At 39.2% G+C, this 14789-nt stretch overlaps 1 protein-coding gene across 1 annotated transcript; it reads right to left on the minus strand.

Moving 5' to 3' along the window:
- Positions 1-2989: 2989 nt before the first annotated feature.
- LOC140921858 (uncharacterized) lies at positions 2990-13485 on the minus strand. The gene is made up of 17 exons (XM_073371857.1): positions 13368-13485; positions 12823-13098; positions 11984-12193; positions 11216-11437; positions 10618-10788; positions 9948-10158; positions 9788-9845; positions 9102-9254; positions 8616-8671; positions 7582-7719; positions 7160-7328; positions 6803-6907; positions 5681-5899; positions 4811-5033; positions 4494-4688; positions 3614-3907; positions 2990-3203 (listed from the first exon to the last, which is right to left on the minus strand). Exons 1-17 carry the CDS (start codon positions 13426-13428, stop codon positions 3145-3147), a joined length of 2820 nt encoding a protein of 939 aa, XP_073227958.1. The 5' UTR covers positions 13429-13485; the 3' UTR covers positions 2990-3144.
- Between the last annotated feature and the right edge of the window lie 1304 nt (positions 13486-14789).

The following is a 14789-nucleotide window of genomic DNA, read 5'->3' on the forward strand; positions in this document are numbered from 1 at the left end:
ATGGTACGCCTGTGGTAGAATGAAAAGCGAATCGAACGATAACAATGACTCCTTTTGAGGGACTGGACCTTCCAAACATAATAATCGTGGATCTTCGAATTTGTTTCATTCACCTTTTTTGCTCTGAGTTTTGGAATGTTTTTGTTTTTGTTCTAATGATTTCATACATAAGAACTATTAAGATGAACAAGAACTCTTAGAGAAGAAGATAATTAGATTTGAGGTCCTTAGACATAAACAACACTTTTGACGTGTTGCATGAACAGACTAAGCAAATGTGACTTGTTAATGGTATATAAGTGCAATTTGAGTGACATTAGGATCAAAACCATCTTTTCTGTTCTTTTATGTCTTTAACTAGCGCTCGATCTGAAGGCCTAAGAGTCTGCTCTTCTTCTCTTGAAGTAAGTCAGACCCGATTGCTAAAGCATGTTAATTCCTGGAATACACAAGAATGCTAATTTATCTTACGTGAATTATACAGAAAAGCGCTTTTAACACTGATTTCATCACGGGAAAGTAACAGAAATGAAATAAACCTACTGACCTTGTCTTTTTCAAAGCTTTCTTTTGCTTTCGTGGCTACAATGTTCTACCTCACTTCGAAATTAACATTCAAAACGTTCTAAGTGTTTTGCATAAAACCAGAGGTAATTCGCTAGGGAGTAAACGTACAAATAGAGAACAAAACGGGAAATATATATTGTTATGAAAATCATTCAGTCACAATACCACGCTTTGACAATAGGAATACTAATGTTTGTTTTAGTTAATCGATTGTACGTGCTTGCATATAACCATAGTTATTAGAGGAGACTGGTTATGAAAAGCGGCAAACATCAATGATAAAAACAACAGTGCTGCAGTTTATGTTGGAAGCACCCTGAAAGAGCACAATCCTTTGTTTTCTGTTGGCAAATTGTTACGGAATAAATTAATGCAACGTTTTTATTGGTCAATACAATCAAAATGATAGGAATTCATTTGAACGTTGTGCACTTTCAGGTCCACAAAAACATATAACAAAGGACGGTCTGACGGGTTTCATAACCATTCCACTCAATTAACTATGATATAACGAACTATGATAATGGTAACTGACTTAAGATAATGGACTTAATAATCCTGGCACTGAAAGTTTCTTTCCTAGTTGAATCTCCATTAAGCGGTCACCTATTTTAAGCAGCGACTTTCATGAGTCTTGAATCAGTCGGCCGCGGCTTCCTCTTGGTCAATCCCTTCAAGAGAATTAATTCTCCAGTTTTTGCTACCTCCATCAAGCGGCCATCAAGGGCGTGATACACTTGTTTTGGAAATATTTTGAAAAAAAAATGATGTGGGAAAATTCAGTCTGAGAAAGAAGGTGGTGACTGATTGTGGACCAGTAGTGCTGCTCCCATCATGCATCTCGTGCTTGTTTCCAAATAAGGTGTTTTGCTATTCCTATTTATATTCACCACTAAGAGACGGGAATGGGTGTGCAGCTCGAACTGTGGAGCCTGAGTGTTTGACGCCGTCCAAATAACATACAAAGTCTGGCAACATCATAACTAAAGAATGGTATACAAATATTCCTAAATAAAGTCACTCAGGCTAAACTATTCATGTGCGCCGCCTGATAAAAAAACCCAAAAACCCAACGGGAAAAAATTGGGAACGTATTCCCCAACCGATGCGATCGCACAACCTCTGGGGGTTAAGGGTAAAAAATCAATCAACAGATGAATAAAGTAAGATATAAAAATAAAAGTTGATAGTTCGAGAGCTGAGATGAATACATTACAACTGTCAAAACCTTACATACCTAATAACAATAGAGTCAAGTAACGCCATAGCGGCTCACGTACTTTCATACCAATAGGGAAGTATTTACATTCTCTGTCGCTGCCACTACGTTTAGTTCCGCCGAATGTAAATAAATAACATTTTCCTAAGTATATGACTAAACTCTATTGAGTGCGACCAGCCTCCATTAAACAGCCTTTTACTGTTAACACGAGAAATAATAGAAATACTAATCATTTCTCTCTATATATATTGCATTTTATGGGTGAGTTTTCCGCATCTCCAATCTTAAACGACTCTTCTTGGGAATTTGGAGCGGGCGACGCTTATAAAGATGCAGTCAAGAAATCAAACTACCTTAAGTATTTAATGATACAAATAATAAATACGGACTCATCTGTCACGGGCGCCTCTTAAATACGGATCGCTGATACCGAGACTTCTTAATAGGGGTACCTGAGTACACTGTCACAAGCTAAGGAAAATTCAGAAAATTGTGTAACCAGAAAAAATTGACATTTAAATCGATTAGGCTATTGTTCCCGTGGTTCTTAATCTGCCGGGAGAGCTTTTTTACAAGCCACCAACACAAAATGAGGAATGTTTAATCGCCATTTATCAAGTTTTTCTTTTGAAGTTTATTTGGAATAAGATTTTCCTCTTAACTGATTGACAAAAAAATAACCCTAATTTCCATATCACGGTGCGTTTGGTTTGGTGGGTTACTGAACTTTTAAGGAAAGGATATAAGTAAGCAAAAATCCACAGCATAATAAAATGAAAGATCAGAATTTATTGACTCTTGCTCAGTTATATATAGACAATATATACACCATAAAAGCTAAAAACATTATTAAAGGAACTACAACTGCCCCTGGGGAAATGGCCAGTCATAGTCAAAAGAGTCCTTTGTAATTTTAGTCCATGACACTGCATGTGCATCCGTGAAAGTACGCGTACTGTGTATACAAATCACGAGAAAGAAGTGCAATTCGTGCAAAGAACAAAAGACGTTGCAAAAGTCGGGTTTACATGAAGCATTACCCAAACGGCTATTTAAGTAATATGTTTTTTTCCGCTTTGGCCAACTAATTCTATATAAATTACTGTGCATAAATTACCAATGTTTTTGAAGCGCCTTATCCTGCTCTAATGAGTTGATGATGAGTTGCTTGAATATCAAAACATGAGGAATAAGGGAAATTCTATGAACAAATTCTCCGTATAATTTGCACTGGTAAAGAGCTACTGTAGCTTAACATTAATATTCGAATTGTGCACAGAGTTGGACATCAGTGACATAATATATTGTATGTGTAACTACAATGTAGACTTGATTCCAAGCTTTTATTGTTTGTATCAAAACACTCCCTTTTGCCTCTTGTCGGTGAAATTCTGGGCTGGAGATGTGGACAACTCTGAAAGTAAAATTGAGTTAGTCAATAACCTTTTATGTTCATTTATGTGGGGAAAAAAAGGAAAAGGAAGGGAAAAAAAGGCAACTTGAGGCCTGCGAATGGCTCATTTGAGCCATTTTTACCATGGTATAATTTTGCTTCAACTCTCAGAATGCATTTAATTGTTTTCTGGCGCTAGTTTAAAATTTTGCAATCCAGGAGGTTTGAAAATATAAATGAGCCCGGTGATTTACCCAGGAAAATATAATCTCGAAGCCAAATAACGCTATCGTAAAACCTGAGCCTGTTACATATATTAACGTGGAAAAAAAATAAGAACGTGTCGTTGCGAACGTTCACCTTTTGAGGGTCATTTTTCGAAGAAAGCCCCTCTTACATGCTCAAAGGTACTCAAAAAGCTTTATTCAAACCTGTAGAATAAATTGCAATGTGCTTTCGTCCACCGCAGCTTCTCCGAAAGTCACCTTGACATGGTAGCTTGCAGTGTTCATTATCAACTTCCGCGTCATCGTTAAAATAAGCTCCACATAGGCATTCCGACGCCATTAACAGACCAGCGAAAGGAAATGTCTTAGAAGCACAGTGGTTGATGCATACATCCGGGACCATAGCCGGATGCCCTTCGTATCGGTACTTGAGTTGGGTGAGGGATTCTGTGTTGTCAAAGCAACCAATGTATAATCCAGTTGAAGACTTCAAAGGATCTGAGGATTATTGCAATGTATACAATCAAACAAGGAAACGCGAAAAGTTTAAAGGGCTAACCAGCAAAGGCCTTTGGGAAGAGTCGCTCTCCCTAAAGTGCCTTGCGCGCCTAGAAAATTTGTTCCCGAGCTTGCTCGCGTTCCCTAGGTCCCTAGATACTAAAAATATACTGATTTTGAGTGTTTGTTATAAAGAATGTGATGCAAAAGACTGCGTTGTCGCAGTAATTCAGTACAACACGTTCCAACAAAGTACTCTTAAGTTAAGTTTAAACTATTTAAGGATATAAATTAACTGTAGAATGATTATCATTGAAGCTCTTAATAATCGATGTTATTTTTGTATATCATTAGAGTCTGATTAGACAGACAGGAATCACAGTACAGTCTGACAGCCTGAATGTTTGACTGCATGATTGTCTACCAAACTAACTGAAGGACCTTCTCTACCATTACCTGAAGACTCATTGCTTGCCTTACGGAAGTTTGAATACCTTACTAATTGACGCAATTTGTGATCGTGAGTAACGGGAAGGGACGAAAAAGTGAACAACTGACTCAAGAATAAATATTGACATTTATTCACCAGCAAATTCGGGTGAATCATCGTCTTCTGATTGTGGAAATTCGTCGTCTTGTTCTTCGTCAGTTTCATATTGTGAGTCATCAGTATCTTCGCCTCCGTGGCTGATACTTGCTAAGACTCTTGGATCTTCGCCTATTAAGGGGGTTTCTTGTCGCTTTAGACCCACTTGTTTTATGTCTTGTGCTGGACTGGGATCTAACAACGATAAGATAAACCACATAGACTATGGTAAATCATGGAAAATAAAACACTCCTAACAGTTGCGCGAGAGATGAATCATCAAAGTATGCATAAAAATTAAAAAATAAAACATATACCTGGTAAATGGAGTGTAATGACGACTGGATTACTCCCAGGACTCAACGTGAAGGCTTGAGTGGTGTTCAGTCCATTGGGAAGTTGTAATGTCACCTCGTAATCTCCGAAAAATCCACGTGTTTCAAAAAAGGCCATTGACTGGTCAGTGAACGTGGGAGATAACGTGACGTGTGTGGTCCATTGATGCAGGAGTCTGCGATATCGCAAACCAGCGGCGTTAATCTACAGGTGCAGAATAGAAAAACAAGATATATGCGTGAGGTTAGCATTACTCAGCGCTGTTTTAAGCCTTTTACAAAGGGGAATAATCAATACAGAAAATAATATTTACTTTAACTCTTTAACTAAATTTTCTCTAAATAACCGTCAACCGTCAAAATTGGAAAAAACAGGTGCGGAATAGAAAAGCAAGATATATCCGTGATGTTAGAATTAGTCAGCGCTATTTTAAGCCTTTTACAAAGAGAAATCATCAATACAGAAATTAATATTTACTTTAACTCTTTGACTAAATTTTCACTAAATAATGGTCACCGTCAAAAGCCCTAAAATTTAGCCGTCAACCGTCAAAATTGGAAAAAATGACTGTCAACTGTCAAAGCCACCACCCCAGTGAGACCCTATTACGAGGGAGAGGGAAAACATTGACCAATAGCTGACCGGCCCATCCCTAGTAACTATCCCAGACGTCTTTGCGAAAGCTAACTCCGCCAAGTTGTTTGTAAAGTGGCGGATTAGTATCTTTTGGGATCATCATACGTTTCTGGGAAACTGCCCACCTACCCCTCCCCTAAGCCAACATTTTGCCCTAGGTGAGAAGTAAGTGTAAATGTTGGCTTAAGGGAGGGGTAGGTGGTATTTTTTGATACCTGCCAGTCGTTTCCATCCACAAGAGAAGTGTAAGGACCTCTCCACGAACTCTGGCTCCAGAAACTCCACAAAATCAATCCCTGGACATTTGGGTTGCTAAATGCAGCTCTCATGACAGTTTCCAACGCATCGGCTCGTTTAAACGGATTTTTCTCGAGAACGTCAACTTCTGTCAGCCATATTGGAATCTTGGCCTTACTTAGCATGTTCAAATAATACTGCAACAAGTGAAAAAAGGAGTCACAAAATATCAATTAATTCATTGGATTTTAAGTGACTTTTTTTCATGATGACGCAATCAAACTTTGAAAACTCGCCCCGACTATTTCAACTCCCAGACGATTGGTTTGGATCACCAACATGGCCGCCGTTTCATTGTTTTGGAACATCAATGTGGCCGCCGTGACGTCATGTAGAACTGCTCTATCATCTATCAACTGCTCTAGCAAATCTAACGGCAACATTTTGGATTTTCAATTGACGTACATAAACCTGTAGTAGGATTAGATAATCGCATTGTTTAAAATCTTGCTCGGTGATACTGTCCTTTTAAGTTACTAGTCATCTCTATTTCGGAGTACCAGGTTTTACTTTGGTGTTTGTTCCTCCATGATCAGGGGCTGATAGATTGCCGGCTCCTGCCTCCATTCCTCGACATTAGTTAAGATCAATGAGTTTCAGCCCAGTTTTGAAGTTTGAGCCAAGAAATAATAATGAGACAGAGAAGGAATCTTAGGGCGTTATTTTAGCAGGTTGTGAATAAACAGAAGTCTATTTACTGGGACGTTCGCACATTTTAATCGATTGTTTGAAACGTCATCAAGTCCACGCGCGACTTCCTCAAAGCGAACAATGCAGAATGTTGTAATGTCAACAAACCAAGAGAGCACAATGTCCCAATACTCTCTTTCTACAACACTGAATAAAAGTTCGCGGACCTCATTGGAAATCAACTTAACTTTGGTGAAATTCACATATCCTAAGGCTTTTTTTTTAGACTGGACGCTTTCCTCTCATTTCCATAATTCTCCCTTGGTACGGTTTGAGTGACATTTCAACCTCTTGGTAGAAAAAAAGCGACTTTGAAATTCTTATCAAAGTGCCAAAAACTACGTACTTACCTGAAGAAGTGTCGGATTCACGTGACCAGTGAAATGACCCTGAACTCCAATTCCGTCCAGCGGAATTCCTCGTGATAGTAAATCCTGGACTTCTTCAAGAAAGGCCTGGTGAAATTGAGACACATAATCATGTTTGTCATTCCGATAGACAAGCAAATCGAAAATGTTACGACTTTGGGAAAATTTGTTTTTTTCCGCAGTTCTTAGGAGTAAGTATCTGGCAAGGAAACTTTCAAACTAACTCGTTTTCTTAATGCAAATAGGGCTGGAATAAACATTTCAGTGAGTGATTGTTGCTTAATCTAGCCTTTCCCTCCACTAATGTCCAAGAATTTTCAGTGATACACTATAACTTACCTGGGTTAATTGTCCATTTTCTACAGCATCGAAATCATTGACAAACAAATCAACGCCGGGATCAACACTAGCCGCTGTTAAGTACATCCAGTCTCGAATGGCTAATCCTTCTCGGTCCGCGAAAAAAGAACCATGTAGCATTTCATTGTTAACATCCCATTGCATAAAGCTATAAACGTAACAGGTAGGGTTAATCTTTGAGTCAGAGAGGCCTCAAGGTTTTTTCTTTCCTTTAGAAAGTTTTGAAACAGGGCTGCCCAATTTCCAGAAAGGTAAAACGTGATTCAAGTTTCTTCTTTTTGCAAGCTCTTTCTACCGGCGTGCATAGGGACTGCTAGGGGAAACTCCGAAATGCACTCATATACGAACAACATTTTCGAAAGCAATCTGTTTTTTAAAAAGAGTGAAAGATACTGACTCACCGTCCTCGATATCTAAAGAGAAGAGTTTGTAATCTTTCCTTCATTTTTTTTTTGAGCTTATCGTTAGGGAGTTTCTTCGCCCAAAATGGAACCTCTGTGTCGACCGCCCAGAAAACGCAATGGCCACGGATCATCTTGCTAAAACGCAAACAATGTGACATAAATATTACGAGTGAAATGACCAGATGTTACCTTCAGGACTGATTTAACACAAATATTTCTACCAGAGAGGAAGGTAAAGAACGTCAAGGAAAATGCAAATACGACCGAAGAAGTCTCTAAAAAAATGGCTCAACAATCTAAGAAATTCGCAAAAGTAGAAAAAATATGCAAAAAAAATCGCAACAAAATTCGCATATTTTGCAGCATTCATCACAGTTTTTGAACAAGAAAATGCATTCTTAACTGCGCATTACGAGGCATCCTGCTAGCAGAACCTCCTTTTTTTCTCTTATTGAGAGAGGAGGGGCGGATCCAGGAATTTTTTATTAAGGGCAGGGTCCAAACTTTGGTTCAGAAAGGTCTGTTGAACATTTTTGTGACCAGTTGAGAAAGCAGAGACGATCACGTGTTTCTCAATCTGTAAACGCCGGTCGCTGTTGGCGCCGGAAATACCGCACTTGCGAGCAGAGGCGAACAGATCATTGGAGGTTACTCAAAACAATTACATTTTTGAATATCCTTGGAATTTAGTTTAGTTGCAAAATGCAGAGTCCGTTTCATTAAGAAAATTAGCCAGTTAATAAGTGAAATACGATCCTGTCGATGTAAGAATTTCCGTCTCAAACAAGCGTCAGGTCTGACAGGGGGGGGGGGGGGGGTGGGGTGGAGGGGGAGGGGGGTTTGGAGCCCCCAAACCCTCCCATTGGATCCGCCACTGGAGAGGAGGACAAGCCTAGGGCATGAATTTCTGGTACCTGCTCGATACTCAATAGGTTTCAAAATTTAGATTGACATCTTAGGTGTACAAATAGAGTTATCAGGAAGCTCTATCAGCATATAGTGGTATAACAAGGAACCTTGAGTTGGCTTACTTGTTAGCTTGGAGGAAATCTACAGCTTTATCCGCAATGTCATAACTTATGTGACCCTGAAGCGAAAGGTACCTAAAATAAGTTCAAAACGCAAACGGTGCGTCAGTTATAACACACAGTGCAGTTAGAATAGTAAATTTGCTTTTTATTTTGCATATTTCGACTCCAACAACAACAAAATAGTACCATATGGGGTAATTCGTCTGACACGACAAGGAGTGTTTCATGTGATATCCAAACACGGACCGACGCTGGTCATCTGATCTCCAAACCCTTAGAAGTAATATATCAAATACAATAAGCCGGAGTGTTTCATCTGAAAACCAAACACCGAGAGGTGTTATTTTAAACACGAGGATGAGTATATCGTCTGATATTCATTTGCTTCAATCCCTTTATGTATCCCGTCTTCTAATGCTCCCAAAGCAAATAAGTAGTTTCTGAGTACGTTTTTGAATAAAGTCATGACTCTAGTAAATAACTCACCAGTTTAGGTTCGACGTAACCCCATTTTAGAGAACTTTCCAGGACGGCCCACTGAAAGTTTTTCAGGTAAAAATCGCGATATTCGGGTTTGTGCAGCAGGAAGTTACTATTCACAGCAGCACCAAAGGCAAAAAGATGCGATTTCTGTTTTACCTACACGAAAAAAACGTCATGTTTTACACAAGGGTACATTTGAAGATGCGCATAAACCAGGCGACAAACTTTATACACGTCAATGCGCGCGTAAACCAGTGAGAGTATGAATAGAATAGAACATTAAAAAAGAGAATAAAACAGCTGAAATTTCGTGTTTTCTGGTTGGGAGACTGCCTATTACATTGTATGTTCACAACAGCATCATGCACCCAGAACCCAATTATCCCAATGAATGAACAGGGACATTGTTTGGAAACGTTCTGCTGAACGGCTCTCTTTGGCGTGGTCATTATATAGGCCTTCTTCGCAAAGTCCGATAATTCAAACTTCATTGAACCGCCCGACAAACGGTTGTGCAAAAGAACTGCTTTGTAGCTTTCATTTGGATGATTATACGTCCTCAGAGTCAAAACTACATGAGAAAGCCAAGTAAACATAACCAAAGGTTTCTGCTGAACATTTTTGATTCACAGAAAGATCAGAAATTGTATAATGTAAACATAGCCTAAATGTCCGCTAATCGAACTTACTTTGATCTTAAGTTTCGGGAGCAGATCTGAAGTATATCGAGAGCCTGTGATATTCACTCTGAAAAGAAAAAATCCATAATATAATTATAATGAGATAAAACAACTTAAAAGAAAACGATAGAATTGAGTTCATTTTCATAAAACCAAACTGATTTCAAACCTGAATTGAATGTTCCGTTTCCTGTATTTATTGATCAGTATATCACTGTTCCTTTTCCAATCAGATGGTTGCAGTATTTCCCCAAGATACAAGTCATCCAATAGGATATCGACAGTTGGCTTTGGTCCTTTGAAGTAAATAAAGACGAATTGGAATCCTGCTCTGGCGAGCGGCATCTCCAACGAAGTCTGCCAGCGCACCCAGCCATAGTCTAGAATGAGAGGAAATACGTTTTTCTGAAATATTTTTACTAATTCTCTTATTATGAATACAAGCCTTTCAAGTCAATTCAGCCTAGTCTGCCAAGATGTAACCTGGATCAGGCCCAATTCTAGCAGTTCTCATGCATTCTCTCTTACGAAACGAAAATAGAGCCTGATCTCAGGTTAGCCTAGACGTCTCTGATATTAGGGGAACACCTCCACCTCCGCCTCCCCCTCTCCCCCTTGCGCGCTGGTAAGATAGAGGAAGAGTTCCGGGAGGACATTGACCGAGTTGGAATTTCAATGTCGTTTTAATGGCCATCTATTTTTCGATCTCACACCTACCCCTTCATGGTTCCAGCTAAATAAAACTTTTAGGGTGAAGCTTTTAAAAAATCATGGCAATATTAATAAGAAGATTTTGAACAGGTCGTACTGAATGTGTTTTATCATTTATTCATATTTACCTTGTGAATATTTAGTCCTCTTAGCGAGCAGTTTATTTTTCTGTTCCTTATCTCCTCTCTTCTTATACCTGAGCCACAGCTCAAGACTGTGAATGTCTCCTGTTTGTTTGCGATCCAAAAGCTTTGTCCATCCTTCGAACTTGTAGACTCGACCTGGCAAAACTCTGTTTCCTGTGGAAAAAAAAAATTAGTCAGAGCCTCGGATAGCGGTTATGAGGTTAGCCATCGTCTCACCCATTCAGACATTCATTATTTTAGACAAATTAAAATTTCCTTGATATAGATGTTTTTCGCTATAACACCCACAATCAAGGACATTCAACTTGGGTCATCCGCTGACTGCTCTGATACCTGTCTTTCTCTCTTCCAATGTTATTTTGTAGTGGTTTTTCGGTGGAATGTCCAAGTTCGAGGTCAACATTGAAAGGGACAGGGAAAAGAAGATCTAGCATAAGGAGCACAACATATCAATGTTATTTCTTCAATTGACCCAAGTTCTAATGTCACGGATTGCAGTTGCGCTACGAAGGGGACAAATCAAAACAATTGACGACAGGAGTTTACAATTGTTACAGTTGTAGCAATTCACTTGGCTCACCTACATACTGTCCAGGTCCTGCCCATTCAGACAATCGAGCCAGACAAATCCCAGTGTATTGCCCTTGCTTTGGATATTCCTGGGTATACCGTGCAATAACACCGCCCCTAGGATCATCCGTCTCACCCTGACAGCTCCAACCTTTTACCGGGTCATTAATCAACGGATCCTCAAAGCTTGGATTGGTCAGAATATTCGTTCCACTCACTGGAGGTCTGTATACTAAAATTTCAAAGAAGAATTAATAATCTCTAAATTAAATTCATTTTCAAGGAAACCATTTATAGAAATTAAACCGAGCACGTCAGTAGCCTGCGGGTCTGAGTAGGGGACAATCGGAGCAAGACGCAATTAGATTTTTTGTCAATTCTGATTAGTTGCTTTGATAATGAGCTGTCGCACTTTCGCTTGTTCTATTTTGCGCGCCTTTCTAAAGCTAAGAAGAATAAAAATCCCCCAAATTGACAAGCGTCTTTCTATCTTTGAGGTGACCCGCTCGTACGTTACCCTTCCCCCCTCCTAGCCCCTGCTCCAACCAACTACTGCATGCTTACACATCCTTCTCACTCACGTGGTTGGCAACTGTGCGAATTTCATGGAACAAAAGAAATTTTTTGTGTAAGGAAAGAATTCAATCCCCACAGGATGTTCTTGGTACAGAACCAACATGGCCATCGATTCATTATTTTGTGCGCCAAAATGGCCGCCGTGATGTCAAGTGAAAAGATCTGTCAGTGAAATTGCTTGCACACGCAGATAATCACCTACCACCAAAGTCTCGTTCGTCAATTTCCTTAAAGAGAGGCTGCAGCATTACCGGTCTCACGTGACCACCTTTAACCAATGGGTGTCTGGCAGCATTTGATGGAATATTCTGAGCAAAGTCGTTCTTTTTTATTGCATATGTGGAGCTGTAGAGATCATAGATGAAGTTTCTTTTTTCCTGCTCGTCGTTCACGTGTAAGTGGCGTTTGTTTCCTGGTGATTAAAGCGCCTAACATTACAGACTGATTTTCTCAATGACCTCAATGAGAATTTGGTGTGTGGAGTTTTCTACTTTCTCGCCTGTTTTTCTCAAAATCGGATGGCACTCAGTCAGAGAGAATGGAGCGCAATGCAGCTCGTAAAAACAAACAATAATGACGATTTACTGTATGAAACTATTATTTTCCTAAGAAACAATTGCCTAATTTTGATTGTAGTATAAAAAAGAACATATGTGACATAAAATTTACAGTTTTTAACAACAATGGAAAGTTAAAAAATCAAGATGTTATTATTGAAAAAGGAAAATGTTAATTATAATAATAATAATAATAATAATAATAATAATAATAATAACTTTATTTCTATAGCCCTCTTATCCTATGTTCAAAACAGTTAGTTATATGAGATAAGGGAGTCGCCCATTTCGAATAGAGTTAATGTTAGCGTAAATGATGGAGTTTGACTTTAGCAGATTGCAGAAACGTCGGTCTCGACAATTTTGGTACGCTACGACAAGCGCTTTTGGCTAACTGCGTGCCAAGAAAGTGTAATCAAGAAAAATTACAGAAATTGTTGTTGTTTTTATCGTACGTCCAAATCGAATTCTGTGTTGTAATTACCTTCCAAACTGTAGACGTCCATAGCTGTAGGCCCCCCTGTGCCATTGTAACACTCATAAGATGGACCATACCTCATGTAGGTCAGTGCGGCGTGCACGCTACCCAAGCATTCAGAACTGTTTCTTATTCCAAACACAGGTAGCCCACGCGAGCGCGCAGCTAGAGCACAGTCATGTACTGCTGAAACGTGATTCTTTGCAGGTGATAAGATGATTTTCGGAAGAAACTTGCTGTCATTGCTGGGAACATATTTCCAACAACCGAGGTAATCATAAACTGCGGGTAAAAATCGTACACTTTTGTTAGAAACCTGCGTTTGATACTCAAGCTTAAAATTCGTTATGAGCAATTGAAGCATGGACCGAGTTAACTTTCGCAAAGACTTCTGGGTCTCTTACTGAGGACAGAGAAAAAAATGACAAATAGCTGACCGGCGCGTCCCTAGTATCCCAGAATCCCAGAAGTCCCCACAATCCCAGCAGTCTTTTTGAAAGCTAACTCTGGCCCAGTTTCTTTCTCCTTTGTAAAGAGGCGAAATGATGTACCTTTCTGTGCGTATAAAAGCTCAAAAACTTCCAGCAGCACAAATATTAAGAAGCCTTTCATGGAGCTTTCATGCTCTATCACCACCTGTCTCCTCGTCTCCAACCGTTCCTATGATCCTTCCTAAATATACACCTCTTCAAGAAACAAACAAACAAGCAAACAAACAATTAATATAAAGTGACGAAAGTAAGGTGTTTAAAAGATCAGGAGTTAAACTTAATAAAATTCAAATTTATTTTTCTGGAATCAATCTGGATATCAGGGAAAGAAGTAAAAATGAGATTTGGAGCTGAAATGTGCCCGCAATTGTTTCTTGGTTCGTTACTGAGAGCGCGCTGATGAACTGTTGCCAATTTTTTCGCTCTCGCTAGCAACAGTTCCAGACGTCCTTGAGAAAGTTAACTCGGTCTAGTCTCGTTTGCGTTTCTAGAGTAGCGAATGGGATTGAACAGTTTCTAAACTGGCGGACGATTGTAAATTGACACTGACATGAGAAGCGTTCAAGATCAAGTTAACGCGATAAACTGCAGTAATAAGTAGTTGTATAACGGTGAATCTCAGTATGAATATAATTTTGTTATAACATTTTAAACGAATACCTTCAAATCAAACCAATATCTACGATGTAGATCCTCTGTATTTTTACAGGTAAACAAAAACAAGAAGCAAATCAATTCCAAACAAGAGCGTGTAACATTAAAAACTCTTATTACGACAGTACCTGTCTGCAGGGACGCAGCGAGCCTCATGTTCGCACTGGTTTCGTATCGAAAGCTGCGGTCCAAGTATTCAAAAGAATATTACTTCGAGTGGTTCACGATTTGCCCCTATTCACTGAAAAATGTAATGCGAACCGCTGTTTACTTCCTTAATAAGAACTTCACCAAGAAATCCAAAAACAGTCGTTCTAGAAATCGTAAACACCATGAATATCATTAAGAAGTTCGAAATGTACTTACAATTAGATTTGAAAGCAAATTATTAGATTTGACGTTCGCAAGTCATCGGCGTAGCATGCGTTTCCTTCTTTCTTTTAAGTGAAAGAATTTCAAGACATGTCCTCATCCTGCGATGTTTTTCTTTTGAAGGTGGTGATTTCCACATGGAAATTTCATAGGAAGTGGAAAAGATCACTTTAGTCAAGTGTCAACGACAGGTGACTGACCTATGATTGGTGCTTCAAACATCTTTCAACACCTGCAAAAGTTAATAGGTGTTGATGCCTTGCTCATTCAACCAGCAGACTGATTTAAAAAGAAAGTTTTTCATTTGGCTGGATTCGAAGAGGAGATCGGATGAAGCAATGTGTGTGTTCGGATTGGCCACCCAAGCAGGAAAGATTAGCCTCTCTTCTCCGCGCGGGATTTCCCTTCTTAAGTTGCAAGAAATAAAAATACTTTTGGCCATATGATAAATCGCTC

This window comes from Porites lutea, chromosome 12, assembly GCF_958299795.1.
Source record: "Porites lutea chromosome 12, jaPorLute2.1, whole genome shotgun sequence".
In the NCBI taxonomy this organism is placed as follows: Eukaryota; Metazoa; Cnidaria; class Anthozoa; order Scleractinia; family Poritidae; genus Porites; species Porites lutea.